At 39.1% G+C, this 26,575-nt stretch overlaps 1 protein-coding gene across 1 annotated transcript; it reads right to left on the bottom strand.

The window, feature by feature from the left end:
- Positions 1-3,918: 3,918 nt before the first annotated feature.
- Positions 3,919-5,166, bottom strand: LOC122045641 (myb-related protein MYBAS1-like). Its single transcript, XM_042605954.1, has 3 exons — positions 4,943-5,166; positions 4,691-4,820; positions 3,919-4,625 (listed from the first exon to the last, which is right to left on the bottom strand). The coding sequence occupies exons 1-3, from the start codon at positions 5,064-5,066 to the stop codon at positions 4,166-4,168; spliced, it is 714 nt and encodes a 237-aa protein (XP_042461888.1). The 5' UTR covers positions 5,067-5,166; the 3' UTR covers positions 3,919-4,165.
- Between the last annotated feature and the right edge of the window lie 21,409 nt (positions 5,167-26,575).

The following is a 26,575-nucleotide window of genomic DNA, read 5'->3' as shown; positions in this document are numbered from 1 at the left end:
TTCCTCAATCTTTTTTGGCTCCAACAAAATTTCTGATCAAACGACCTTTCTTGATCAATTCATTAATATGGATCTTCAAATGTTGCACTCATTTGTATTGTATGTGTAGACATTATAGTTGTTAGCTAGAGCCCTAGAGTCAATCATTTGATGATTGTATTTTGGACTTATTGTATCATATTCTATATAAATAAAGGCATTTGGTTTTTGGTTATTATACTTACTTGTATTGGTGCCAAATAAACTAAGTATAATAACGTCCTTGAGTAGAAGGTTCTTACCTACATCAATCGATTGGTTGAATCGATAGTGAGATGATATAGGGAACACTACTCTTAATCATTCCTAGTCGAGTATTAACATTCAGGGACAATGTTAATGCAATAAGACTAGCATGTAGGTCAACTCGATGACTTGATCTCACAAGTCATGGATATAGAGATATCAAGTTGGCACATGGGTATGCATTAGAGAATGTATACTGAATGACCCGCCATGAGAAAGTATCATGGATCGTTATATGAGTGTCATATACTTTCTCATGTGGCTATTAGTATGACTACTAGTCCTTAGACCTGAAGTCACCATGGTTCCCTATATAAGGAGTTATGTACTTTAGTTTCGTCAAACGTCACCCGTAACTGGGTGGACTATAAAGGTGATTACTGGGTATGTAACGAATTATGCAGAGGGATGTGAGTGATGTAGATGGGATCTATCCCTCCTATATGACGGGAGAGACATCGATATTCTTGATAGAGTGAGACCACGAAGTGCATGGCCATGCCCAAATGAGTCAATATGAGATATTGAGCTCATTTGATTTAGTGAGTCTACTTGGAGTTCAAGATTTAGATTGATTAGAGGATGACACGGTCTATGTCTCACATTGATCAATCTAGATGTCTAGAATAGAAGGATAATGTCACATATTGTGAGGAGTCACAATTAGTAGTCACAAGGTGATGTTGGATCTCAACATTCTTGTAACTTGGGTAGCAATGATGTATTGCTAGATGCCGCTCATTGCTTTGTTTCTAGAGCTTAGAAACATTGCCAACGTTACAAGAACCTATTGGGTCACACACAAAGAACAAGTGGATAGAGATTAGGTTCATATGATGAACCAATTGGATTAGGTTCATATGATGCACCAAGGATTGGATTTAGATTAATTCAAATTAGACTTATTGAGTTAGACTCAATTAGATTCAATTGTTGAATGAGTCTAATTTAAATTTGATTCATTGAGTCAATTTATATTAATGAATTGAGATTCATTAAATTGAAATTGACTTGAATCAAAGGTTGAATTTAACTCAACAAGGAAGAGAATTGGTTAATTTTGACTTGACCAAATGGAAGTTGAAACATCAAGTTTGACTTGATGTATTGTCACATCATGAAGGTTGACTCATCATACATGGCATGACTAACCTTGCCACATCATCTCCACATCTTCATGGTGTGCCACCTCATGGAGGTTACACATCCCATGCCATTTAATGTGGCCGGTCACATTAATGAGGGAGGTTACAACATGTGGCCCGCCACACTAATGTGGTGAGGAGGTTTTGTTTTTGTGTATTGATGTGTATTCATGTGTGGTAATTGATTCTCCTTCTTCCTAGCTTCTTCCTCCTCTTTGCTTGCTGTTGCTGTGAGTTTTCATGGAAGGAGAAGGTGGTTGAGTGAGTTCCAAGAGAATAAGGAAGAGTGAAGGTCACAAAGGAGGATACTACTTCTTGAGTGTATGAGATTCTTTTTGCATCATCTCTTTTTCTTCCTTTCAAATCCTACCCGAGAGCCCTAGAAAGTGCTAGCACACTTGGGGTGCTCTCTTCTCCATCCTTGAGTATTAGAGAACACATCTTGTTCGTGTGGATATCACTAGAGAGTTGTCTACGTTGACAACTTCGAGATCCGGCGTACCTTGGACTTGCGGGATTGCGAAGGGCACGCATCGAAGGTATAACATTTTTTTATGTAGATCTAGGAGTAGATCTAGTTTGAAACTCGTATTCGTAGTTTTTTGAAAATTTTCTTTGCACGGATCCAATGGCTAGGGGGTTTCGGGATTTCCGCGACGCGAAAAGCGAATTTCGCGGCCCGAAAAACCCAACAATAATGCCAATAATACTTCATTTAAGCCTTTTGGAAAAATCATTATTTTTTCACTCTGGTCTCCCATTATAAGAGGCCACCTAACAAAGTCCCTTAGGCTTGTCGTTTATTAGAACCTTCGGAGCTGCTTGTGGGGCTTCAATTCCACTTCATCTATATAACATCATTCAAATCATGTACTTGCTCACTCTCTCGTATATTTTAGGATAATCTCTTAGAATATTTTCATAAATGAGTCAACAAAAAAATTCTAAGGGCCTCGAGGTAAATTTGAAGGAAGTCAATAAAAAAAATCCCCTACCCACATCTATATAATTTATCCTACTTAGACTTTGAGAATCCATGTTGCATTAGAATGATCTAGATGTTAGTACTTAGGTTCGTGTGACTATAGCACACAAAGTATGCCTCAAAATCTTGTCTTATTCCATTATGTGTACACATAGTTTGAGAGTTCCTAGGTATGTGCTCTTCTTGCACACCTCCGAGGCGAAGAAACTTTTGAACATTGGTCTTCTCAACTATGCTCAGTCACTCTATATCTATCATTGCACACACTATTCTTCTTCTTCGAATGCTTTGATTCCACTTTCTCTTCATTAGGATATTTTCCTGTGTTTCATTACAATCCTTAGCTTTTTCAATTTCACTTTTCCGTGTCCAATTATGGAAATGCCTTTCCAAGCATTCTTTCTATCATCTTTAGCTATGAGCTCATCACCTCTCAAATTTCTCTAAGACTATTGACTTATTAGGGCCTTAGAGGCACATACGAGTCGAACAACTTTTCATTTGCAAGCGAGACCACAAATTCTTCTCCTCCTTACTTAGCCACCCCCCTATGGCACACTCTTCATGAGTGAATTTGATGAACTTAGCAGTGTTATATTCTCCTCCCTTATTGTCTCTGTATCTAACCTCTTTTCCCATAGACGAAGCGATAATGTAAGTTTGCTCACCACCGAAATTCTTACCTATTTGAGAGAAGTTTGGCTGAGTTTTCTTAGGATAGTGGTTAAGTTTGCCCAAGTCGAAAGATAAATTAAGCTAGAGTATGTGATGAAAGATCTGGTAGGTTTACAAAGGTTTAACTTGCCCAAATTGTCAGTGGTCTAGCGGTCGAGTTTATTGAATTCCTAAACGTGATAGGTTGGTCTAAGTGAAGCAAAGTGAGTTAAGATATAGCTTTCGATCGAAGAGGCTCTAGTTAAGAGTGATGCATCAAAATGAGAAAAAACATTGGTGCATCAACTTGTTTATTGTTGTAATGCTCACTCTCAACACTCACTTGTTACATCAGAATAACCTACCTCTCTTCTCACATAATGCTCATTTTAGTTTGCAATGGTTAAGCTTTATTCAACACATGCATCACCTCCCAACAGTTTATAGATTGTTCGGAGAGGGATGTGGCAAGAAATTAAAAGCTAAAGTACTTAATTTCATTGATGAACTCACACTTCTGGGGGAGATAGTGGGTTGGTCGGTACACATTTGATTAAATTTCATTAAAGGTTGGTCTTTCAGAAGTATACATTTGAACTGTTCTATCTCTAAATTTTCTAATATGGACCTTTTTATCAAAGCTTTGTTCCTAGTAGTTTTACTTTCTAATACGTGGCTATGCAATCTCTAAAGCTTCAAATTGTTGCACGACAACAGCACATAATCAATCCTGCAGAATAGTTGCAGACAGGTCACTGCTTGATTGGTAGAGCGGCACCATCCAATTCTATTAGATAGCTTTTTTTGCTAACACGTCACTGCTCGTAACTTCAGATTAAAAAGATATCAAATTTAAAATTAAAATTAAAATTAAAATAATAAAAAAAAACATATTTGTATGTTCACATAGAAAGTACTTCAATTGGATTAGCTATTACTTGCTTACAACCATCATATTTTAGGGCAAGCTTAGCTTCTACGTAGATAACTTGGATTACTAACAGATTATTCATCTAGCTAAACTTTACAGACATCTAGAGCTATCCTAAAGCATCTCAGACCACGGGAATTGAGAAAAAACAGCTATAGTTAAAGCTTAATGCTTCTGAGAATCTATTCTCTGCTTGCTGCAGTAAGATTCGAAGAAGTCGGGCATGGAGGTCATCGTCGTCATGTCTTCAGTATCGATCCTCCACAGTGACTCGCAAGCTTCCCAGATGGGGGAAGCCACTGGAGTGCCGACCATGCAGCTGCAACCCGAACCTCCCTTGTACTCTTCGAAAGTGAGATTGCTGACTGAGTCCGACGCAGCGATCTCATTCCATATCTGATCCGTCGTGTACCCTTTGACCTCTGAGAGATCCAGGGAGTTCCCCGCTGGGATGCTACCGATTCCATGAGAGGCGGCATTACTGGAAGTCGATGAGGAGGATGGAGATGAGGAAGAGATAGCATTCCCATTCCTCTCCTGCGCCTTCTTTCTCATGAGAGTCCTCCAGTAGTTCTTGATCTCGTTGTCAGTGCGGCCGGGGAGCTTCCGAGCAATGCGAGACCACCTACAAGCACAAGATTAAAGCACAAGAAAATATGCACACTCGTGATCTTGATGTAGAGACAAGACCTGTTGCCCCACTTAGCGTGGAGTTGGAGCACGAGGCGTTCTTCCTGGGGTGTCATGCGGCCGTGCTTGAGGCCGGGATGGAGGTAGTTGACCCAGCGCAACCTGCAGCTCTTGCCTGTTCTGTTAAGACCTGCGAGATGAGGAGGAGGAGAGGCATGGAGGTTAAGGTTAAACCAGCACTGCGTGGTGACACTCTTTAGGCGAGGCCCGATCAGGGACCTCCCTAGCTATTTCCCCCGCCACCGCTCAAACCTGATACCTTGGCTAAGAAATCCCAACGACGTTCACCGAACAAGCGCACAAACCATACCAGTTGAAGGTCCTCCTGCTCTGTCCACGGTCCTTTCCTCGTCGTCTTCGCTGCCGCCGGTGCCATCCTCCTGGATTCTTCACGGTTCTGTCTGTGACCTGATCCTCGATCTCTTTCTTTCTCGCTGGGCGTCGCTGCCTTGCCCACTTTATGGCTGAATGAGTGCGAGGCGTCTGGCTGCCATAAACCGGCTTTTATAGGCACCAAAGCCATCTACTTATGCACACAAAATCTAGTACGAGTCGCCTTTATTGACATATTAACCTCTGCCTGTCCATTAATTCGGCGAGTTTTGCGAAAGGGACAAGTAGGAATCCAATTGCTTAGGCGAATCCATATCCTCCAATTGCACTAACTCTTCTTTTTCCCATCACAAGTCTCATCGTGAATGGTTTAAAGGTGGGAGAGCACTGAACATATCAATATTGAATGCATGTAGTAGCTCGGTCATATAATAAACAAGTGAAATAATTGCTTGGCCGCCACTACGTGCAGGGTAGGGAGGAACGAGATTCCACTCTTTTCCTTGACGGGTGGACTGTAAACGAAATGAAATATTCAATTTTGCAAAATTTTATTTATCTTTCTTTACTACTTACGAGATTAATTAAATAAATGAGGTTCAACAATTAGTTAAATTAAATAAATAAATTTAAGATATTTAATTCCATAGTGTTTATGAACTATGTTTAAATAAATTATATTTATCAATAAATTTTTTACCAATATATTAAATAATTTTTTTTTTAAAATAAATAAATAAATTTGTATTATCAAATTTAATAATTTAATATTCAATCAAACAAGATTAAAATATAAAAAAAATCAAATAATCAAACAAGTTTAATTGAAAGTTCAATAACATGATAAATTTAAACCAAACTAAATCTTGTAAAAAAAGTCAAATCAAATTTGAACAATTATTTCAACGGTATAGTTCATTTTAATCTCGACTTGATTTAATTATCCAATCGACCAAACAATCCTGAATATTATATAAAATTTGACTCAGCTTTACTCGTTTATGATCCTATACATTGGGAAGGTCAGACCTGTGACAACAACACCATTTGCCGAGCATGAGCTCGACATAAGCTCATGGCCATGTTGGCTTGAACCCGGCTCCACTAGTCTAGCACAAGCTAGTCGGAACCAGATTATGGGTGGCTTAGCGACTTTTGCCCTACAAGGGAAAGAGAAGAACTATGCCAATACCTCTACTTAGAAAGTAACTATTAATAATTTTCAGAAAATTTGAGTTGTATGTTTAGTTTGGAAGTGAATACTTAAGTAATGAAACTTTTGAGTTTCTTTGCAAAAGTTTTTTCTGGTACAGACATTCGTACTGCATCACACCTAGCTCACCTTGAGGGTACGTACTGAAAGTTACCGATTCATTTTTTTATAAGAAGGATAACATAATTTAATCAAATTATATTGGATAAAAATCAAGACGCCACCCCAAGTCACATTCTTACACTTCACCTAAACTAACAATCATCCGCACAAATATTATTGCATTTCTATAATTCCACTACACTTTTTCATTTTCATGCAAACTTTGCGCTTTTCTTGTTATCGACAAACATTTCACTTTTCTTCTCAAATCAATATTATTTCATGAATCTATTTGACAAGATATAACTCGTTAATGTTTACAAAACATCTATATATAATATTTAAACATATAGTATACAAAGTTACGATGTTAATTATAATTTTTATTCAACATTATATCTTGGTGATACAAAAGTTTGAATATTTTTTCCCATTTATTATGTGTGCATGTTTTATCTGAACTTCTTTTAATTTTTGTTGCACAAAATTAATCAGAGTTCTATATTACCACTCGAGTTTTGATTATTCATGACTACATTAATTACACAAAATGTGTACCATCCCTATCTACACAAATCGTGTACCTTCTCTTCTTCTCTTCTTGGAGGAATTCTATTGGTCTACCATATATTAGACTCTCAACGTATCACATCACAAAGAATACATAGATTTATAAAATTATAAAACTTTAGCTAATTATATTAACATATAGACAACAACAATCAAATATAGTTGCAATAGATATTTACGATGTGACCTACTTTGGGCCTTTGACTTTTTTTTTTCAAAAAAATTACTCATCCACCTCTAGTCACGGTGGATCCAGCTTGATTAATCAAGCTCGAGCTAACTCGAGTTAAATTCCGATATTTAATTAATATGTCTTTAACTTTTATTTCAAAAAATTACTCATCGACCACTAATCAAGATTGACTATGTGCACTATGTGAAAAACGACTTTTTACTTCGCCACAATTTACTTCGTCAATTTAAATATACGAAGTAAAAGTGTATAAGCAACTTCGCTGAAAAAATCGACGAAGTATATACAAATATAGACTTCGCAGATTTAAAAACACGGGCTTCGCTTTAAACTGAAATAAGCTATTACTTCAGAAAGTTGTTAAATACCGAAGTAGTAACGTCGTGAATACAATTTTTAGTGATTACTCCGAAGTAATAGTACAAGAGTTAACTTTTATTTTGAGACCACTTTTATTTCCCCCCACTTTTTCGTTTTCTTGGGTTAGGACTTCCCTCTGCCGAAATTGATTTTTTGGACCTCCTCTTCCTTCCCCTTCATTTCAGTCCTCTCCGTTCCCCCTCGTTAGGGCTTCCGATTTGGAGTCTTAGGCAACAGAGACGAAGGTTTCCTCGTTAGGGCTTCCGAAATAAGGTTTGGCAACTTGAACTTTCTTACGCAGGGTTTAGGTTGCAAGTGTTTGAGATATACCGTATGTTTTCAATTTGACAGAGCTGGCGGAAGACTGAGATCCAGGTTTCTTTCCTTCGATTTCTTTTTCTTATTCTTCTTCTTTTTCTCCTCCTTTATTTTGCAAAATCATGTTTTAGACGGCCTCCAATTTGTTGTAGGTTTGGTGCTATTCTTCCAACAAAGACAAGTATTTGGAATTTTTTTTTGCTTTTTTTTTTTCAGTCTCTATGTTTACGAGGTCATTACCTAAAGGGCTGATTCATGATGCTTTCTTGGAGTAGATACTTCTGTTTTCGGTTGTTCTTTATTTGGTTTGTTGTTGTGGATCGTGATGAGACCAGTGGTGGGGGCTGCCATAGTCCTCACTGGTAAGTGGGAAGGCAAGGAACACAAATTTCCGGTGACGGCAACTGCTTCTGGTTGCCAGCAGACCTTCAAAGGTTTCTCCGGTGAAGTCTTGGGGAAGAAGAGTGTGGCAACCTTGGAAACCGTGGCCAGCAAGGCAAGAGAGGTTGCATTCAAATTTTGTGCCCCGAAAGTCAAAATGAACAGGGAGGGCGGTGGTTTCAAGAATGGCACGTCACCGCTGGAGCTGTGCACGGCATTTTCCAAAGTCGAGATCAGTCAAGGCACGACATTTGAAATACAAAATTTAAATTCATTCTAAGCAATTCAATCAAGGCACGGCATTTGAAATTTTGAAATTTGAATTCAGTCAAAGAAATTCAGTCAAGACATGACATTTGAAAGTCGAAAATTGAATTCAGTAAAAAAAAATTCAGTTAAGGCACGTCATTTCAAATTCAAAATTTGAATTCACAATTTGTTGCTGTAAAATAGTATCAACTACTTCGGTTATTACCAAAAATTTCGAAGTAGTATCTATCTATTATTTTGATCCAGAACGAAGCTAAATGTAATTTAATCGATAATTACTTCAGGAATTAACGATATATGACGAAGTAAAAGTAATCCATTACTTTATTTTTAACCGAAGTTAAAGTAGATATATTACTTCACAACAAATACTAAACGATGAAGTCGAAAAGGATTAATTACTTCGGTGTTTTTAAAAACCGACGAAGTTATATGCACTTTTTACTTCGTAATATGTCCGAACCCGACACCCAATACGACTTCGTTTTTTCTGGGCCTACGACTTCGGAGTTTATTCGAAGTAAAATGAATCTTTTTACTACACGCGTGTCTACTTCGGTAAAAACAGGTCTTTTACTTCAGGTAATCAACGAAGTAAAAAGTCATTTTTCACATAGTGTGTTTAGTTAACCAAGCTCGAGTTGAATTTTAATACTTAATCAATATGTTTGTTTACTAAAGCAAAGAGATAAGTAGATCAATATCAACCAGATACTTAATGATGGAGTTGGCTAAATAAAAGTCAAAGTGAGTCATAGTTGACCAGACACTTGATAGTTAGAAGTTCAACATAGAGTTATCAAAATGAAAGTCCAAATGAGTCACAATTGATCAGATAGTTGGTATTAGAAGTTCAACGAAGAGTTGACAATTGATGCATGAAGTTTTGATAGATCAAAGTTAACTAGATGTTAAGCGATCGGAAGTCTAACAAGGAGTTGGCACGAAGAATCAAGTACTGATTGACCGAATACTAGGCAACGAGAAATCTTGATTCATCAAGGTTGATCGAATGTCGGGTAGACGAAGTCTTAATAGGTTGAGGTCAATCAGATACTATGCAAGGCGAGAATTCATCCTTTACAATACTAAAACAAAACTATTAGACGATTGTTAGAGTATATTAGTTAACTGAATGACCCAAAATTTCGAAATTGGAATATGAGGGGATTTTTAGTACTATGAACGGTGATCCGTCGATGGTGAATAGTATCAGTCGGTTGTGAACACTAATTTACTACAATAATTTTGAATAATAATTTATTATAATGATAGTACACTGATAGATTTGATTGGTTGATGGGTGACACTATAACAATGAACAAAAAGATCAAAATTTGATTGTGGGATTCGACTAATTAGTTGACTGATAGTAGACAGTTAACTAATGTTGAAATGGGTGAAATCGTTGAGTTGACAAGTCAGAGCAATATTTGAATCTATAGTGGAGCAATCAACTGATAGGTAAGATTAGTCAACTAATAGGTTGTAATCACCTCGATCTATAAAAAAAGAGTTTTGAGGAAGATCGATGTAGTCAGTTCTTGAGGTTTGAGGACTAAGTGTTTTTTAGTTAGAGCCCTAGAACCAATCATATGATGATTGTTGTATGGATTCGATGTATCATATTCCTATATATTTATAAATGCATTTCTTTATGGTTATTATACTTACTTGTATTGGTACCAAATAACTAAGTATAATAGCATCCTTGAGTAGAAGGTTTTTATCTATATCAATCAATTGGTTGAATTGATAGTGAGATGATATAGAGAACACTACTCTTAATCATTCCTAGTCAAGTATTAACATTCAGGGACAATGTTAATGCGATGAGACTAGCATGTAGGTCAACTCGATGACTTGATCTCACAAGTCATGGATATAGAGATATCAAGTTGGCATATGGGTATGCATTGGAGAATGTATACTGAATGACCCGCCATAAGAAAATATCATGGATCGTTATATGAGTGTCATATACTTTCTCATGTGACTATTAGTATGACTATGAGTCCTTGGACCTGAAGTCACCATGGTTCCCTGCATAAGGAATTGCATGCTTCGGCTTCGTCAAACGTCACCCGTAATTGGGTGGACTATAAAGGCGATTACTGGGTGTGTAACAAATTATACGAAGGGATGTGAGTGATGTAGATGAGATCTATCCCTCCTATATGACGGGAGTGAGATCATGATTCTTGATAAAGTGAGACCACTAAGTGTATGACCATGCCCATATGAGTCCATATGAGATATTGAGCTCATTTGTTTAGAGTGAGTCTATTTGGAGTTCAAGATATAGATTGATTAGAGGATGACATAGTCTATGCCTCAATTGATCAATCTAGATGTCAAGGATAGAAGGACATTGTCACATATTGTGAGAGCCACAATTAGTAGTCACAAAGGTGATGTTGGATTTCAACATTCTTGTAACTTGGGTAGTAATGATGTGTTGCTAGATATCGCTCATTACTTATGTTTCTAAATGAGTTTAGTGTAACACCCAAAAATTTCCAAATAAATTAGTAGAAATATTCTATTATTTTCTTGGAATTTTAGGATATTTTTATGAAATTTTTAGAGTAGCGGAAGTAGCAAAAATAAATAGAAACGAAAAATAGCCTAAGCGGGAATTGAACCCGAGACCTATAGGACTCTAAGTCTTATAGATAATTCTAGTAACCAAATGAACTCAGCAGGGCCGTGCTAAAAGGAAAGGGAATCAATTATATTTATATTTAAGTTGGGTGAATTAACCACTTAATATAAATAGGAAGGTTAAGTGAGGAATTGTTTTAACGCAACTCTTCCTCTCCTCAAACCCTCACCCGCCGACCCCTCTCCCTTCCTCACCCTCTCGGCGCCCAAGTCCAAGGAAGAACCTAGGGTTCCATCCCTAGGGCCATAGGAGTATCGTCCGGCAACATCAAGGGTACGAGGACGCTCCTCTCCACGAGAAGAACGCATAGACGCGAGAAGATCGTCGAAGAGATCCCTTCTCCGGAAAATCTAGCGATTGGATTGTAAGGAAACCTAGCGCAGGATGTAAGAAACCCCTCACCTGCAGTATAAGTAGCTTTTCGCACGTTTTATGCATTAGTTTAGTCATATGCAGAATTTTCAGTATATAAGGTGTGAATTAGCGCACACCAAATGTTTGCTTTAATGCTTAGTTCAGTAAAATGTCACCATAGGCATTTCAATAGTTTAGATAAATGCAGTAGAAGCATTTTATAGCACATTAGTCTTGCTATAGCTTTTATGGGACTACGGTCCAATGGGTGGGCTCCTACAGTCGCCTTTAGGTTCAGACAACCTAGTTCTAGGTTCAGATAACCTAGTAAGATCAAGGTAAAGTATATCAGTTACAAATCAGTATTTTACTTTTCAGTGGCACTGTACTGGACTTCAGTTGTCCATGGGCTAGGCTCCCATAGTCGTCCCTAGGTTTAGATAACCAAGTAACTCTACTAAATTCGGGACTTGCAACCCCGGGTCTAGTTAGGGATGCGCGCATAGTAAGTACAGTTGTCGGGCCCATCAGCAGTATGATTAGTATTTTCATCTATTTATGATAAATAGTTTTTCAAAGCTTCACGATTTAGTTATGTGATTACAGTTCAGAATTTTAATCAGCTTAGCATTAGTTTAGTTAGCTATTGTATCAGTTTAATTCTATCTTGTTGATACTAGAAGATATTGCCATGATTAGTTTTTGCTTTCTATGTTTTGTATGCCAGAATGCCATGTTTTAGCATGTTCAGCACATATTTTAAATAGCATGTTTCTAAAGCATAAATTGCATCGTATGCATGGTTTTGTGAGGTAGATGGTTTTTTACTAAGCGTAAGCTTACAGATACTTCTTTCCCTTATACTGCAGATAAAGGTAAAGGAAATATGGACTAGCGGAGGCTGGAGGTCAATGCAGTGAAGATGTGTGTGGATGGGGACATGGAATAAAGATCTTGGAGAAACTAGCGAAATTAGAAACCTTTAGCATTTTCTTATGTTATTACTTTTCCGCACTTCTAGTTATTTTAACGTTTTAAATCATGAAAGATCTGCTTAGACTGTTAGTGATCATGTTTAGAATGCTAGTTAATGGTCATTAGTATGTTTTCAGCCACTTTAAAACCTATGTATGTGAATTGGGCACGAAACAGTGCTGAAATCAGATTTCTGATACGAAATCAGAAACCCCGATCGATCAGCCGATCGATTGGGGGTCCTCAATCGATCAGCTGATCGATTGGGGAGCTTGTTTCCGCGAACAGTAAGCTTCTGGATCGATCCGTAGATCGATCCATTCGCATTCTGTCGTGAACAGAAGGTTAAGGGATCGATCAACCGATCGATCGAGGAATTAGCTCTCGCGAACAGAGAGCTTCGGAATCGATCACTGGATCGATTGGCAAGTCTGGATCGATCAGTCGATCGATCCAGAATATTACCCCGTGCACAGTAGCGCGCTGAATCGATCAGTGGATCGATCAAATAACTCCAATCGATCCATCGATCGATTGGAAGGCCTGATGTTGGCTAGGGAGCTCTGTGTATAGTCGCTAGGCCATTCAGAAGGTTAGGTTCCATCTCTTAGCATATGTGGTATAATGAAAAGACATTATGAACAGAAGCTACAACTTGTAACAGTCATTAGCATGAAATAAGATTTAAATTAGTTCGCTTCTTCGCATCTCGTAGCTTAGCACAACATAATGTAACGGTCTGGCCTTACAGCTTAGCCAGTAGAAGGCGGGTCGTTACATTTAGGAGCATTGCCAACGTTACAAGAACCTATAGGGTCACACACAAAGGGCAATTAGATGGAGATTAGGTTCATATGATGGACCAAGAGGATTAGGTTCATATGATGAATCAAATTGGATTAAGAGTAATCCAAATTAGACTAATTGAGTTGGACTCAATTTGATTCATGTGTTGAATGAGTCTAATTTAGATTATGACTCATTGAATCAATTTAATTCAATGAATAGAGATTCATTAAATCAAATTGATTTGAATCAATGGTTAGATTTGATCAACCATGGGAGATAAATGGGTCAAGTTTGACTTGACTTGAGAGGGAAGATGAAGGGTCAAGTTTGACTTGACCAATTGCCACCTCATTGTGACTTGGCATAGGGTCGGCCTATGATGATGGTCCACATCATCAAGGCTACATCAAGTGTGTGCCACCTCATGAGGGAGACCAAGAGTCATGACTATTGGTATTACATGGAGGTATATAACCTCTCATAAGGTGGCCGACCACTTAATGATGGTGAAAAGCAATTGTGTGCTCATTGAAGTCTTCTTCTTCCTCCTCTCATTCTCTTGTTCTCTCCCTCTCCTTCATTGCCGAGCCACCCAAGAGTGCTAGCACACTCTAAGTGGTTCTTCTCCACCTTTTGTCTGTGTGGATACATATAGAGGGGTGTACACTTGACACCCTACGAGATCCGGCAACTCTTGGACGAGCGGGATAAGCGAAGGGCTTCGCTACAATGGTATAATCTCTACCATGTAGATCTAGTATAGATCTAGGAGAAAACTAAGTATATGTAAAATTTTTATCTTCGCACGGATCCGTGGCAATAACTTCAGGGTTTCCGCAACGCAAAAAGCGGTTTTTGCGGCTCGAAAGTTCCTACAGTGGTATCAGAGCCACGTGCGAAACATATACTAGTTTTATTTGCATTTTTATATAAAATTTGTAAATCTGTAAATTTCTGTAAATTTACTAAATTTTAACATTTTATGAGTATGTTTCTCTTGGGGGGCAAAACAACAAGTGTATAGTCACTTGGAGGTTTCGGCCACTAAGAGAAAATTTTCGCAAACGAGTTGGTCTCTACCAAATCGGCGATTTGAATGATTTTAGGTACTGTAAGTTCTATGTAATACTCACAAAATTAATTTTGTGAGTAGGGGTGCTGCCCCTAACCCCGCAAGGGGAGTTGTTACTTGACCTCGACCGAAAAATCAACAAACTAGACCGTCGCGAAGTTGCGGCTCATAGAGGGTTGTTAGAATAGTAGTAAATTTACGAAAATTTATGAAAAATGCATATTTTGAATATGTGTGTGATGTGTTCATGGTTATGGCCCAAAAGACCCAATATGATTGGAAATTATGTGTTGTGATTCATAATACGGTCTGCGAGCCGTCATTTGGTTGTGAGTGTTGTATTGTATTACACGACCTATGTGTCGTGCCCTCCTTTTAATATTCCTATTGTAAAATAGTTTTAGACTCGAATGTAACTCGAGTTTCACTTTTGTAATGTACAATTGAAGATGGAGTTACAAGAAGGAAGCCGACAACACAAGGTGATCAAATGAAGACCTTAGAGAAGGTGCTATCCCTAGGTTGACCATTCGATCTTCTCTTTGGCTAGAGAGGATCGTAGTAGGGCCATAACCATGTCACATTATTTTTCTTTGTATGTATGTGATGCATGCTATTGTAGGGTAATTAGTGCCTTGATGCGTATATGATATACATTAACGATTAGATTAGATCTTAATCAAGTCAACTCAAAATGCCCTATCATGTTTTGATACCCATCACTACCTCGATCATTTGTTGTTATTGAATCTACCAAAGTAGAGCAACGCATATTATCTTGGTAGGGTGCGGAGGGACAATCTTGGTCCTGCCTATCAAAGCTTGGGTGAGTACAAACTCAATTAGATTGAGTATAACTAGTTAACTCTATTTGATCGAGTATAACTATAGGCATTTTCCAACGGTTGGAAGATAGGATAAAAATCACATTTATACTAAATCTTGGGAGATTTAGTATAAATGAGGATCTTGATCCTATAAACAAGAGTTGCATAGAGATGTAATTGATAATTCGTTATCTACCGATTATACTAAGTCTTGGGCGATTTAGCCAAAGCTAACTCAAGGCATAGTATGATGTGTATAGCTAATTGGTATGAATCTAGTAGTGTGGTAAGTGTAGTTGTTCAATTAATTTATATCGTAGATAACATGGTGTGTGGTATCACGCACAGAAGATCATGTTATCAGTTCTTTATAAATTATAAACAGTTGCTCACGACTAAGATGGAAAGGAACAAACCGTCAGTAAAGTCGTAGTGTGATTAGGAATCGTAACCGTTGACCCGGTTACGGGCCCGGGCCGGGTCCGGGCCAGACCCGGCCCGGGGTCGGGTCTACCTTCATGTGTTGAATCTATTGCACCTCAACACTTTGTTCCGAAGCCATCTCAATAGAACCGAGTGTGTTTCAAGATTGCCAGACAATCTATCGGAGATTTTGATAAAAATTACTTAATTGAAATTACAAAATCAATTCTAACTTATCTATTGAGATGACCAAAGTAGATAATCTCAGTTTCCATGAAATAGATTCACTCCACCTCTGATTGTACTTTGAGGCTATCTTGGGTTATCTATTTCCTAGGATACAACAGTAAAATCGTGATCACCACTAAGCACAAGTCAATCATGGGGAATTGAATATGCACCTAAGTGCTATTATAAGTAGTTTTGCTAAGCAGGTGCACGGTTAAGAGAATTTTTATGAGAGCACGTGTGGACAGAGGTTCACTTCTTGCTCTTCCTCTCGCTCAATCTATTTTTTGCTCAAGATATAAGCTCTTTATATAGGGGCTCAACCTTTGGCTATAATAAATGTCTGATTAATAGTCATTTATTGTCATTAATTATCAACATTTCAATTAGATCAATTAATGTCCATTTATTGCCATTAATTATTGATAATTTTAATTGAATGAATTAATGACCATTTATTATCATTAATCATCGATAATTTTAATTGAATGAATTAATGACCAGTTGTTGTCATTAATTGTCGGTAATTTCAATTGTATTGAATTAATTGAAATTAATTTATCTGTTTCATATGAATAGTAAAAAATGTGGGAAAATATTGGTTTATTCACTTGGGCAAATTTGCCTCAATCAGTTAGGCACTTAATGCGCAGGTCGTGCTCGTACACAAATCAACTTAGTTTAGTACAAATCTGGGCCTTGGATATGCGCCCCCTGTGTACCTACACGTGAGAGAGAGCTTCTCCCTATGCATTTGTCCACAACATCAATGTGTGTGCCATAATTTAAATCAACAATAAAGTCAAGAGACTCCCAATGTAGGCCTAAAAATCCATGCACAATAGAGTCTCTTCTTCTCTACTTCTTTATTCCATTCACATTTCCAATAGTTATCACATGATTCATATCAAGCGATTGTATATCAATATTGAGCAATCGAAAATCATGTGAAAGCGGATTCAACAATGTAGATATGATGTAAGAGATATCTAATGACTGGTGAATAGGATCAAGGGAGATTTGAGCCGATTAAGTTTCAATCAATTGAAAGGAAGATCGGATGACTGGAAGGATGCCGCATCAATAATAACAATGAGCAAAGACCTCTTTATAGATAAGATCGATCTGCCACATTGGTAGTTTTTGGTCGACTGAATATTATTTTTCGACCGACTGAATGTACCACGTCAACACTCTACCAATGGTGATTGATAAAAGGAGGTGAGAAGCTCGCACTCGAGATTTCTTCACTTCTAGCATCTTACTAAAGAGGAGAAGGATAGTGGGCAGGTACATCTATGCATAGGTTTTGGTTGTAGCAACCATGGGAGGTTGTGAACCAAAAAAATCTTGTGTCCCTTCTCGTAATTTTATGTTCATTATTTTGATTAATGTATATGACCTTGCTAAACAATTAGCAAGAGAAAAGAAATTTTTTAATTTGCAAGTATGCTATTCACTCCCTCCCCTCTGACGGCCCTTAGTGCTTCCACTATACTGTCATCTCCAACCCCTCCACTTCCTCCATCTCCTTACCTTGAGAACATCAGCCCACAAAGCCACTGCAATAGCTATCTATTATTTTGTACCCTCAACAAACTCCTTCTCTTGGCTATAGACCATTTAGCCATGTTGGAGATGTATCTCCATTGATCTTGAACATACATTCGACATTAATTCACACCTCTTTATCTTAGAATGCTTGCTCTTTGCCTCTATGGAGATAGTTGAAATGGAGGTGTATGGTCCTTGGGCAAGTGATGTTTGTGGAACTATAAGTGCATTTGGATCTTAGAAATGGCTTGATGATAAGGTATTTGAAACTAAAGGTGCAATTGAAGCTTGTTAGAAACGTGCTAGTGGCTCTTCAATAACTTTGCACTCATGGAAATCAATAAGCTTTTGTATCCCGGTGTCCCTTTCAACAAGGAATTCATTCTTAGTATCTTTATTCTTGCATGTCTAGCATTTACTTGCTTGTACAAATATTGGTGGAAGAACCTCAATAATAACTTAATGTAACTCCTCATTTGATGGTCTCTATTCCATAATGGCAAGATGTGACGAAAGTTGCTAAATCATCGTTCTTATTTTGCCAACGTCAAATGAACTCCAATTTCATTTGTAGATTCTTAGAAGGGTACCAAGGTTAGTGGGCTTCTTAAATATGTTTTTGCACTTAATCCTTGGTCAAGGTTGACCAAGCTTGATTTGACTCAAGTTTTACTTTCAATATTTGATCAATATGTTAGTTGATCGAAAGAGACGTCAAGTAAGTCAAGATTGACCAGATACTTGAAAGTCAATCAATATGTTAAGTTGGTTAGTGAAGAGATATGAAAAGTACAAGTGGGTCATGGTTGGCCAAACACTTAGCAATCAAAAGTCTAATATGTGAAGGATTGTGAAAGTGCGATAGAGAGGGGGCGAATATTGCGCGTTTAAAAATTCTTTTCTTTTTTCTCTTTAATTCAACGTTTAAATCAAAGTAGTGCAGTAGAAAGTAAATAATAGTTTCAGTTACTTAGTTCGGAGCCTACGTCGACTCCTACTCCAAGGCAATCCTTGACCGCACCGTTGGACAATCCACTGACTCTTCTTTCCAAAACCTCCGAAAAGAAGTAATTCATACACTGAAATGTGTAAGATAGTAACAGCCTACTATCTTACTTGAAATTAAGTATAATGCAAGCAATATAAAATTATACCAACAATAGATGAAAGCTGAAGTTCGATCGACACTTGATTGAAGTAATAGCTTGCTTGAAGATGAAGCGCAGAGTAGCAGTATGAGCAACTTTGCACAGAGATGAAGTGGTGAATGGATTCGTTGCTGAGCCTCGGACCTCGAGCTCTTTTTATAAGAATGGTCAACATTCGGTCGACTGATCCTTGGGTTTGGTCCACCGAACCCACTCCCTTCCTACTTTCTTGACACTCACTAGGATCTGATCTTTGAGCATTAACTGATCTTTAATGGTTCAGTCGACCGATCCCCTTGTTCGGTTGATCGAACAGTGACCTTCCCTATTTGCCGAGATCTAGAATTAATGTGCCATTAATGTCTTTATCGCTTGGTCGACCGATTAGGCAGTCTTCCTTCTTTGTTTCAGCTCGATCTGATCTGCGCTGAGTCATCAGGGTTAGGTCGACCGATCAGCTTGTTCGGTCGATCGATCGATCAAGCTTAGATCAGAAGTTGTGTTCTATTCGGTTCTGATATGGTCTGAGTCAACTTGGTTCGGTCGACCGATCCCTACATTTGGTCGAACGACCAGGCCAACCCTGTAACACAGAGTTAAATAGAATATTCTTGCAACATAAAGGTTAGCACAGTAATATATATATATATATATATATATATATATATATATATATATTTATATAATGTATGAATAATATTAGACAGTAGAACTATCTTGATCTCAACTTGAAAACCTTCCCGATTTCTTAGTTGGATCAGCGACCTTAGGTTGTTCCTTTCAGGAACACGACCTCACTGTCGCTCCTCCAGTTGCATACCTCAACTTACTTGCCAAATATTAGTCCTCCAGACCAGTTTGGACTTTTCCTGCTCAGTGATTGATCACCTGATCCACTAAAACTTCTCCTGCAATACTATATTAGCCAACAACAATAATAGTAATACAGAATATTATGGTAAACCTAAACTTAGATTTATCGAGATCCGCTGGTCCGGTCAACACTACATTAGCCAACAATAATAATAGTAATACAGAATACTATTGCAAACTTAAACTTAAATTTACTGAGATCCGCTCGTCCGATCGATGATGTGCGTAGATTATATATACTTTTATGCATACTTTAATGACCATCTACTTATATTTCATTAGCATAATCTATGTTTATTGCACCCTATTTTATTATAATATCATACTTCCATTATATTCTGTTTGGAGATCTACTCTTTGCATATTTTGATTGACAGGACGCATATTGGAGTGAAAATAGAATAAAAACGCACACGGGAGCATCTCCAGAAGAAATCAAGCTTGGGTCGTGTAGGTCACAGGCCGTGTGGCCATCTTGAAGTGAATCATGCTACGACCGTGTGACCCACATGGCAGTGAAAATCTACCTGTGGCCAGGAAGCACATGGTCGTGCCAAATGGCACGGCCGTGCCAACAATCTAGAGGTAAAGAAGGCCACGACCGTGTGAATCCACACGGTCGTGTGACTTTGGCAGAGAAGAAGAAGGTCATAGCTGTGTGAGCCACACGACCATGTGACTCAACCCGAGAGGAAGCCAGATGAGGTTGTGTTGATTTCACACGATCCTGTGACGGAGAACATGGGGCCGTGCGACGCCAAAATAGAGTTGTGCTGAATTTTGGGTAGATTGCAGACCGATCATAAAATGGCCATAACTTTACGCTCGGTTGGAGTTTTGGGTTGATCTTTATATTAAAACGTAGATAACTTCAAGATCTACAAATTTTCTTCAGATTCAACAGAGAGATAGCATTGTCTACCCATGCTAAATGACACGGTCGTGCTTCATTCAACTGGACCTCCAGCCAGACTGCAGACCAAACTTTGAACCACCATAACGTTTGGCTCGGTTGGAGCCAAGGCTCGATCCAACTCTAGTTCAGGGTGAATCACAAGAAAATCTGGTTTAATTGGTGAAAAACCTGGTTTATCGGACCCCTGTAATCCTAGTTTTTCTGGGCAGTTTGGAGGAGGTATAAAAGGGTCAAGAACCTCATTCTTTGACTCATCTTTGGCTTGGGGCTCTTCCCCATTGCTTGGGGAAGGGTTCTCCCCTTTGGGGAGGCCCTATATCTCCTTCCCCTTTGTCGATCCGTCCTCCTCTGGAGCAAGGGAGCACTTCCAAGGATGCTACGCTTCAAAGATAAGCATTCTCTTCTCTCTATCTCCATGTATTGAGTCATGGTTGCTTTGGTTGTAATTCTATTATAATGGAGTAGATCTCCAGATCTAGGATGTAGGAAGTAGTTGTAATGTGTTGTGATGTATGAACTATGTATTTGGACATTTTCCTATGCAATGAAGTGTTTATATCATGATCTATGTGTTGTGCCTTGTATGTGTTTGACGAAATGTGTGTGAGGTCAATCCATGTAGATGTAGGGTTTAGATCACCATGTAAAGGAAGAGCCTTGGAATGTAAGATCATGGGACCTTGTGACAGAAGGTATCCCTTACTTTCTACTGCAATTCCTTGAAATGGGGATCGACTCTCTACTAGGAAAACTAATTAGAGTTTAAAGGGTTCTCCCAAATTAATGTTAGGAAGTAACTTGTGTAATCCAGGAACGTAGACCATGGGCCCTGGTGACAGAAGGATGTTCCCTATAATCGGACTTTCTAAATTATCTCTTTTACTTAATCGCATTAATCTACCATTAGGAAGTGATCTATATAATCCAGGAACGTGGACTGTGGGCCCTTGTGATAGAGGATGTTCCCTATAATCGGACCTCATAAATTACCTCTTCTACTTAATGGTGGTAGAAAATGGGTAAACTCTTCGGTGTGATCTTGGCGAGGTTGTATTGGATTCTAGTTAGAACTCCTACATGAGTGTAAGCATGGAGTTAGTTAGATGAACAATGCATTGGGACATTAACTAGCATCACACTGAAACCGAAATCTTAGCATCTATCATTCATCCTCTTACCCTTCTCTCACTCCTTTCCCTTGTTCTCTCTCTTCTCTTTTCTCTTTCTCTTAGTCTCTTTTCCAACCAATCTTACGTTTGTCTAGATAATTCACCGTACAAAGTTAACTAATGTTTAATTAATAGTCCTTGTGGGTTCGATATCTTTTGTATTACTGACGACGTAACCGTGCACTTGCAGTGGCGTAACAAGTTTTTGCCGTCGTTGCCGGGGGCTGTTTTCGATTAACATTAGATGATTAGCATATAAGTTACTCTAAATATTTTTTTTATATTTTCTTTATTGAGTTTATTATGCATTTTATTTCTTATCTTTAATTCTTCATTTTTAGTTTTTCTTATAATTTTTTTAGATATCTTGAGCACTAATATGTCAAGCAGAACTTTGAGAGAATTTTTCACACCTATGAGCACAAGAGAAAGATCTCCCATTGATGAAAATTATGAATTAGAAGATCACCAATTTGATTTCCTTTGTAGAGTGTGTGGTAGCACATCTCATCCAGCTGCTATTTGTCACTTCTTCCAAAAATCTGCTAATACTCCAGAACTTCAGTTTTTGGTTTAACCTCAACACCAAGATACATATGAGCAAGTTCTTGATACTTATGGCTATGATTGGGGAGATCATCAAATTCAGAACCTTCAACCCCAGTTAATTCCAGAGTAGAGTGAGTAGTCACTATCCCAGCAGCAGAACCCTAACATGCCTCAACATGGCAAGCAATTTTGGATGAACCATCAAAATTTGGACTATAAATACATACAAAATGTTGAGCATTCTTTCCATGTATATCAGAGTCCGTCAGAGTTTCAGGATGATTTTTCATTAGACAGACCACATCATTCACAACCAAATGAGCCGATTGACTTGGAGGACTCTCAAAACCCAAATACTCCTACTCCAAGTCAGATAAAGACCACAACACATGATTCTAATGAGTTAATGGTGCAATGGGGGATCCTAGTTCTACGGATATTAAAACAAATTTCTGATAATGCTGTTGATCCTTCTATCGATAATATTGATATTAGTGGACTCTTGACTTCTTTTTATAATGATGTGGTGGATAAAAGTGTAGGGACATGTAATATAGAGGAAATGTCCCAAAAATCACCTCCTTTGATCACACAACTGATTGATACTATAGAATTAGTAAGAATGGAATTTGTTGATGATAAATGTGTAGGGACTTGTGCAATGGAAGCAAATCCCCAAGAACCACTACTTTTAGAGGCACCACCAATCGAACTAGAGCTAGAACCACTACAAAATTCTGAAGAGGTCACATTCACTTGTTTATAACTTTTAGGTACTTCTCAGCACTACAAGGTTAGTATTCTTAGTGATCTTTTAGAAAATTTTTTGGAGGTACCTATGATTGATTTTGTTGGATGCGATTCTATTTCTTATAACTGCTTAATTAAACTTGATATGGTTCTAGTTCTTACTTATTTAATGATACGGGTTATGAAGAATGGATCTATTTTCTAGTAAAGGGGGAAGGAAGACTAGACGAGCAGCAATTCTCATATAAGCACGGTATGCTCGGCAAGTGAAGACCGACCGAGCGAAAGAGGCCGACCGAGTATCTAAGTTCAGCAGGCCGAGACAGGCCGAGCAAGAACGGCCGGTCGAGCAGAAGAAGTATTTAGCCCCATAGCAGACAAGGCATGGTATGCTCGGCAAATGAAGACCAATCGAGCGAAAGAGGCCGACCGAGTATCTAAGTTTGGTAGGCTGGGACATGCCGAGCAAGAACAGCCGGTCGAGCAGAAGAAGTATTTAGCCCCATAGCAGACAAGGCACGGTATGCTCGGCAAATGAAGACCGACTGAGCGAAAGAGGTCGACCGAGTATCTAAGTTCGGCAGGCCGGGACAGGCCGAGCAAGAACAGCCGGTTGAGCAGAAGAAGTATTTAGCCCCATAGCAGATAAGGTACGGTATGCTCAGCAAGTGAAGACAGACCGAGCAAAAGAGGCCGATCAAGTATCTAAGTTCGGCAGGCCGAGACAGGTCGAGCAAGAACGACCGATCGAGCAGAAGAAGTATTTAGCTGCATAGCAGGCAAGGCATGGTATGCTCGGCAAGTGAAGACCGACCGAGAGAAAGAGGCCGACCGAGTATCTAAGTTCGGCAGGCCGAGACAGGCCGAACAAGAACAACTGGTCGAGTAGAAGAAGCATTTAGCTCCATTGCAGACAAGGCACAGTATGCTCGACAGGTGAAAATCGACCGAGTCTTACACCGTTTAACTTCTCATAAACTCTGGCATATAAATCATATAGAAATACTTTGTGATTATATAAGAGCTTAACTAATTTGGCGGGAAATGTCTTCTGGAAGCTTGTACAGGTTTGCTAAACGATAAAGAAGGTACATCTGAGGTACGTTAAAGATTCCTTAAACTATTTTCACAAGCGGTGCTTACGTCATCTCATAATCAACTTCAACAAACCGGGGTCCACCTCATGACTGTGGAGGTCAAGTGAGGTGGTATAAAAAGGGGAATCCTCTCCATTGGCCAGGTAAGTGATCATTCTGACACAACTCAAACCCTAATTTTCATCTTCTTCCACATTACTTCTTCTTGCCGGAGGCTAACTTGAGAGTCAGAGGACCTAGCCAGGGATTCCCACCCCGGTCTTAGGTCACTAACGCTTTGTCGGTTAGTCTCATTGTGTGCAGGATCACGAGATCGCTTCATTCATCAGATTGTCGAGTGTCTGCTGATCCTTGGAGCCATCTCACCGATGTTCCCTTCTGTGAGGTATCATTCATAAGATCTTCTTTGGTTTTCTCGGATTGGTTATCTTATTCTCAAGTGTGAGTGAGGTCCGCTGTGGTTTTCTCGTATCCTCTCGTGTTTATCGGTATCAGAATCCGCCATCACCTGTTGCCGCCCAGTGCTTCATCTCGTAAGCTCTCATACAAGATCAAATTTGGCGCCGTCTGTGGGAAACTCTCACCTGAATCTGAGACTTCATGATGGAGGACGCTGGAAAATCCAACACCATCACCATGACTCGGGAAGATCTAGAGTTGCTCATCAACTCTAGCGTCCAAAAATCATTGCAACAATAATAGCAACAAGTGAATGCCGGGGGTACGTTGCCAGTAATGATGAATCCAGTAATTTCCACCACAGATCGACGGAGAAACAAAGGTATAGAGGAAGAAGAAATTGTTTATATAACCCCAACTCTTGTTTCACCCACTCGTCAGCTCCAAACATTCTTCCGCGCTCCAATGGATCAAGGAGGATGCAAACCTGTGCTTCAAGAATCTTCAAATGACGCACCCATGAAGGAAAAGCGCAAAGAAAAAGCGGTAACCAGTGACAGTTCCCTGGAAAGGATTGTTACCCCATTTTCTCAGAGAGTCCTTGACGATCCCTTACCCAAACACTATCAGACTTTAGTATATTCTGGGACAACTGATCCGAAAGATCATCTCTCCATGTTTGAAAGTGCAGCCCTGTTGCAGCAATTCACAGACGGGGTTAAATGCCGTATGTTTCTTACTACTCTCGGAGGAGTAGCTTAGAGGTGGTTTAAAAGACTACCCAAAAATTCTATCAAGAGTTTTAAAGATTTCAGGAAAGCTTTTCTGCATCATTTTTCCAGTAATTGGAGATATCACAAGACCCCTTGGAGTCTTTTTTCCATCAAACAGGGGCCTAAGGAAAGCATCACAGCCTACATCAAAAGATTTAATCAGGTAGCAGTTGATGTTCCTAATGCTACCACAGAAATCTTGGTAAGTGCCTTCTCTCAGGGGCTTAATGATAATGACTTTTTCAAGGACCTAGTCCGTAATCCACCTATAAATTTTGATTTATTAATTGATCGAGCCACGGAATTCATCAATGTGGAAGAGGCACAAGCAGCTCATAAAAAGGAAACTATTGTCCCTGCTCCGCTGACAATTAATGACAGAACCCCTGTTCCTGTACACCCCCCACGAGGACCCCGTGCACTTCCCCCACCACAACGGCAGCCTGAGCAAAGACCTCATGCAGTGCAGCACATGTAGATACCGTAAAAATCTCCAGAAGATGGTCTACGTATCATATGTCAGGTACCCACTCCACCAAGAATTGTTTTGCCCTGAAGAATCAGTGAACGAATGAGGGCAGATACCGCCGACGATCTCCTAATCGACCGATCTACCAGAGACGGAATAGCCCGCCTGGGATGGAGTATCGGGCTACTAAGCCCCAGCAAGATACAATGCAGATACCGGGTGGCCCTTCTCGGACGCTCGAACCAAGACAGCCCGAAATGATCACTGTCTGTCAGGAAAAAAATCAGAGCAACGCCTCGCGAGGCAATATAAATATGATCACGGGTGGTCCTACGGACGGTGATTCAAATCGGGCAAGGAAGTCACATGCTCGACGGTTGGAAATACATGCTATAGGGTGTGGTGCTAAGATGGCAGGCGGACCAGAAATTAGTTTCAGACCTAAAGACCTAGAGGGAGTGGAAGTACCTCATGATGACGCACTAATAATCAAAGTTGTTATAGCTAATTACAATATTTCTCGCACCTTCATTGATACAGGCAGTTCTGTTAATATTATATTCAAGCTAGCCTTCGATCAATTGCAAATAGACCCTAGTGAACTTCAACCCATGATGACTCCTCTCTACGGATTTATCGGCAATGAAGTCCAACCGCTCGGTCAGATAAAGCTTGCCATCTCGTTAGGAGAGGAGCCTTTAATGAGAACCAGAAGATCTTATTTTATGGTAGTAGATGCACCTTTTGCGTATAATGTCATATTGGGTCGACCTGCCTTAAATGAGTTTAGGGCAGTCGTTTCTATGTTCTGTCAGAAGGTAAAGTTCCCTGTTGATGACCAGGTGGGAGAAGTTCATGGAGATCAGTTGTTAGCATGTAAATGCTATGTAGAGATTGTCCGGACAGAAGCTAATGCAGTCCGTAAAATGCAAATAATGGAAGTTAACACTGTTGAAGAAAGATCGCCGGGCTTGGTGTATGATGAGAAGGAAGAAATATAGATATAAGCTGGACGACCATAATCCATAACCTACATAGCGAACAATCTGGATCTGCTTCTCAAAATTGAGTTGGTACAATGTCTCGTTCGAAACAACGATGTATTTGCCTGGACG

The sequence above is a fragment of the Zingiber officinale genome, chromosome 2B (genome assembly GCF_018446385.1).
Source record: "Zingiber officinale cultivar Zhangliang chromosome 2B, Zo_v1.1, whole genome shotgun sequence".
Lineage (NCBI taxonomy): Eukaryota > Viridiplantae > Streptophyta > Magnoliopsida > Zingiberales > Zingiberaceae > Zingiber > Zingiber officinale.
Note: the sequence above shows the minus strand (reverse complement) of the source record. Positions and strands in the feature narration are given on the sequence as shown.